This window comes from Seriola lalandi, unplaced genomic scaffold (assembly GCF_002814215.2).
Source record: "Seriola lalandi dorsalis isolate HSWRI2012SDOR001 ecotype SW California unplaced genomic scaffold, Sedor1 jcf7180002051726, whole genome shotgun sequence".
Classification (NCBI taxonomy): Eukaryota; Metazoa; Chordata; class Actinopteri; order Carangiformes; family Carangidae; genus Seriola; species Seriola lalandi.
The window spans coordinates 11,974-16,673 of record NW_019522279.1 but is presented as its reverse complement, the minus strand read 5'-3'; the positions used below and the strand labels follow the sequence as shown (position 1 = coordinate 16,673).

Genomic DNA, 4,700 nt, shown 5'->3' with positions numbered 1-4,700 from the left:
CCCAGAGAGAGAGAGAGACAGAGAGAGAGACCCAGAGAGAGAGACCCAGAGAGAGAGAGAGACAGACAGAGAGAGACCCAGAGAGAGAGACAGAGAGAGAGACCCAGAGAGAGACAGAGAGAGAGAGACAGAGACAGACAGAGAGAGAGAGACAGAGACAGAGAGAGAGACCCAGAGAGAGAGACCCAGAGACAGACAGACAGAGACTATCAGTCTGTATATGTCTGGTTGAAGGTTGTTTCTGTCACTGAAAGAAGCTTCAGCTGTAATTAATACAAACCAGATGTTAAAGACACACACACACACACACACACACACACACACACACACACACACACACACACACACACACACACACTTCCTGCCCTCAGATGTTTGACTTTGTCTGAGACTCTTCCTGTAAAATGTTTTGACTGTAAATGAAAAAAAGACTCTGTCAGAAAACAGTGTGTGTGTGTGTGTGTGTGTGTGTGTTAACAAACTGCTCTCTCTCTCTCTCTCTCTCTCTCAGCCTGTGACTGTGACCCTCGCGGCGTCTCCCAGGATCAGTGTAACAAGGAGAGCGGTCACTGCGTGTGCTTGGACGGCGTTTCCGGACCGCGCTGCAACGTCTGTGCTCGTGGATTCTCAGGAACCTTCCCCAACTGTCGGCGCTGCCATCAGTGCTTTGCCGAGTGGGACGACGTCATCGGTCAACTGACCAATCAGACGCACCGCCTCGTCAACAAGGTCAACGCCATCAAAGCCAGCGGAGTCAGTGGACCGTACAAGAAGACCATTGACAGCATCGAGAGGAGTGCCGCCGACATCCGGGTCCTCCTGAACCAGAACCCGGCTTCGCAACCTCTGACCGAGATCCAGCACCTGCTGCAACAGGCCAGGTGAAATGAACTAATCCGGGATTAACTTTAATATGAGATTAACTAATCTGAGATTCAAACAGGTCTAATTAAAGTAAATGGTAACCTCTGACCTCTGTTTGTCCCTCAGTGACCTGATGGGGGCCCTGAGACAGATGTTGAACCACACTGAACAGACTCTGCTCCAGGTGGAGGACCAGGACTCAGCTGCAGAAACCAAACTGGACTCTGTGACGTCCGACGCTCAGAAACTGGAGCGGACAGTTCAAGAGCTGCTGGATCAGGTCGAGTTCATCAAGAACTCTGACATCAGAGGTGAAGAGAGGGGGTCAAAGGTCAGAGGGAGGGGGAGGGAGGGTAAAAGACAGAACAAGACCAGACAACAACAACAGCTGCTGTACATTATTATTATTTGTTTTAGTACTGATTATTGATTATAGATCACATGTGACCGTCTGCAGTAGAGATTAAATAAAGTTTTTCTCAGATGATTTCTTCTTCCTGTATTGTTGCCAGGGGCGACGGACAGCGTCACAAAGTACTTCCTGCAGTCTCAGGAAGCCGAGGCTCGAACCAACACCTCCACCATCGACGCTGGCAGCCCCGTGGAAACGTCTGGCGCTCTACGGCAACTCACAGAGGAAAAACTGAACCAAACCAGAGAGAAGTTCCTGAGGAGACACACTGAGCATGCTCAGAGATTGGATGACCTGGCAGGAGAGCTGCAGACTCTGGACCTATCAGAGATCAGCCACAAGGTTTTTTTCACCTGTTTTTTACCTGTTGTTTACAAAACAAACTTCCGTTTTCCAGTGTCAGACTCCATGTCTGTTCAAAACTTCACTTGTCTTCACCTTCTGTTGCAGACCTGTGGCCGTCCATCAGTGGGTCAGGATCTGTGCTCCTCTTCCTGTGGCGGTCTGGGCTGCGTGGACTCTGAGGGTCGGACCACGTGTGGAGGTGAAGGATGTGACGGCGTGGTGACAACAGCCGACGGTGTCTGGAGGAAGGCTCGAGAGTCGGAACAGGAAATCCTCAGTGCCATGGGGGAAGTGGAAAAACTTTCAAAGATGGTTAGTGTGATGGGTTCTGCCGGGTCTGGTTCTGTGGGTCCAGTTCAGGTGGAAGTTGGTTGATGTTCTCACCTGTGGTTTGTCTTCAGGTATCAGAGGCCAAGCTGAAGGCTGACGAAGCGAAGCTAAGTGCTCTGGACATCCTGACGAAGACCAACACGACCAAACAAAGAGTGGACCAGAGCAACGAGGAGCTGAGGGGTCTCATCAGACAGATCCGAGACTTCCTGACACGTATGTCTCACTTCCTGTTTCACACAAACAGCAGGCGCCTCAGGTGTTGACCTACTGTTGTTCTTCCTGTTGTTGATTCTGATTTGTTCCAGCTCTGGTCTGACATGATCTACCAACTGTCTGAAACTGGTCAGAGTCAGGTGATCAAAAGGTGAGACACTAACAGCTGCTCATTGTTTCAGAGGACGCCGCGGACCTGGAGAGCATTGAGTTGGTGGCTAACGAGGTTCTGGCCATGCAGATGCCGACGACGCCGGCTCAGCTGCAGAACCTGACTGAGGAAATCCGGCAGAAGGTCGGAGAACTGGGACACGTGGAGAACATCCTGCTGCAGAGCGCCGCGGACATCCAGAGAGCCGAGAACCTGCTGGACCAGGCCCGCCACGCCAGGTGAGTCTGTCCGTCCTGTAACATCCAAACCCCTCCCACTTTCATCCACCTCGTTTTACCTGTGGTAATAATCCTTTCCTGTTTGTCAGCGAGGAGGCGGCTGATGTGAAGGACTCTGCAGAGACGGTGAAGCGAGCTCTGGAAGAAGCTCAGAGAGCTCAGACAGCCGCCGGCAGCGCCATCCAGCAGGCCGCCGCCGACATCAGCAGCACCAACAGCCTGCTGTCATCCGTAAGTGTCGCTGACATCATGTGACATTTACTGACCTCACATCTCAAACATGGAGCTGAGTGTTGTCTGTCTGTGTTGCGTTCAGGTGCAGTCAGAGACTGCAGACGCAGAGTTGAAGCTGAACAATGCCACCCAGAGGCTGCAGAGGCTCGAGCAGGACGTGACCACGCTGAAAGACAAAGCTGTGAATGTCAATCTGAGCACTGAACGGGCCAATCAGAATGCAGCAAGCATCAGACAGATTGCTGAGGAAGTCAAGAAGGTGAGACCACGCCCCTTTCTTTACATCACTGTTCATTTTTTCACTTTATGTTCACACCAAATCTGTGTGTGTGTGTGTGTGTGTGTGTGTTCAGGACCTGGACTCAGACCTGAAGGACAAGTACGCCACAGTGGGGCAGCTGATTGGTCAGAAGGCAGGTGGCGTCGCTGATGCCAAGAAGAGGGCGGAGTCACTGCAGCAGAAAGCCAAAGAACTGTTGTTGCAAGCGAGCGACAAGCTGCAGCTGCTCAAAGGTGACATCACACTGACATCACACTGACATCACACTGACATCACACCTCCACCCTCAGTATCACAACATAAAACAAACCGGCATCAGGCTGCTGAGAGTTTTCATTTACGTCCGATAGCAACAGTCGCTGCTCATCAACTGACATGTTAACTGACATGTTAATGAGTTCATTAACATACACTGCGTTCAGAGTCGGAACAGTTTTGTTGAACCGCCTGTTTCCTGTTTGTCAGATCTGGAGAAGTCATACAAGGACAACCAGCGAACTCTGGAGGTGAAGGCGGAGCTGCTGGTGGAGCTGGAGGCCGCCGTGAAGGAGCTGCTGCAGGAGATCAGCCACAAGGTCACCGTCTATAGCACCTGTCTGTTCTAGGGTCAAAGGTCAAACTGAGCCGTGACTTCAAATCACTGCTGACCAAAAATCTTAATTTGTTTAAAGATATGAATGTTTAATCTTAAGCTAATTTCCAAATTGGACACAGAGCCTTTTGATTATTGGAGTATTCATGAACGCACCACGCTGCCTTTTACATACAGATGATGTGACTATAAAGCATTTAAAGACAACAGCTGTAAAATGAATCAAAATAAGTTAGAAGCAGCTGAATGAAAACAAACATCTGTTAAACCACCAGCTGCTGTAAACTAGTTAAAATCTGTTGAATGTAATAAAATCACTTGATTCCAGTTTAAAGTTGTTAAACTGAATCTTTTAACTGTGTCACTGAAACTGTTTTTACCTCATTTTGTACTTTTTTTTCTACGAGGCCAAAATTCAACCAAAATGATTTTTAATAAAAACACTTCCACTTCAGATCAGACTGAGTTTCTTTACTTTAAAGGATTAAACCGTTCATCTGTTGGAAACTGAAAACACTCGACTACTGGCGCTGGTAGAAGAAGTACTCTGATGTTTTACTGAAGTAAAAATACTAATACCACAGTGTAGAAATACTCTGTTACTAAGTGTTTGTCACATTAATAAAGGTGAAGCTGCATTTAAAGCTGCACTATGTAACTTCTGCTGAGCAGCAGCGTCCTCTGCAGCCACAGACGGTAACTACAGGACACCGACCCGTTCAGTTCTGTTGGGCTCAGAGTCTGAGTGGTCAGGGTCACCAGAAGCAGCGTAGCACCAGAAGCTAACAGCTGACGTGCAGAAAACAAAAACACAAAGTCATCATCGCAAGACAAACTATGTAATAATGTAGTAATGAGTACAGAGTACTGATATACTGATGTAATAATGAGTACTGACGTAATAATGTAGTAATGAATACTGAGTACTGATGTAATAATGTAGTACTGAGTACTGACTACTGATGTAGTACTAAGTACTGATGTACTGATGTAGTACTAAGTACTGATGTACTGATGTAGTACTGAGAACTGATGTA

The 4,700-nt window shown here is 48.2% G+C and overlaps 1 protein-coding gene across 1 annotated transcript in view; it reads left to right on the top strand.

Annotated features, from left to right (window-relative positions):
• The window catches only part of lamb1a (laminin, beta 1a), a 17,899-nt gene extending 13,782 nt beyond the window's left edge, over positions 1-4,117 (top strand). Inside the window, exons 24-33 of the mRNA XM_023399408.2 lie at positions 512-881; positions 991-1,175; positions 1,377-1,618; positions 1,727-1,933; positions 2,023-2,167; positions 2,350-2,557; positions 2,647-2,788; positions 2,874-3,050; positions 3,145-3,304; positions 3,537-4,117. Coding sequence (XP_023255176.1) covers positions 512-881; positions 991-1,175; positions 1,377-1,618; positions 1,727-1,933; positions 2,023-2,167; positions 2,350-2,557; positions 2,647-2,788; positions 2,874-3,050; positions 3,145-3,304; positions 3,537-3,676 — 1,976 coding nt within the window. The 3' untranslated portion in view covers positions 3,677-4,117. The remainder of the gene's footprint in view (positions 1-511; positions 882-990; positions 1,176-1,376; positions 1,619-1,726; positions 1,934-2,022; positions 2,168-2,349; positions 2,558-2,646; positions 2,789-2,873; positions 3,051-3,144; positions 3,305-3,536) is intronic.
• The last annotated feature ends 583 nt before the right edge of the window (positions 4,118-4,700 follow it).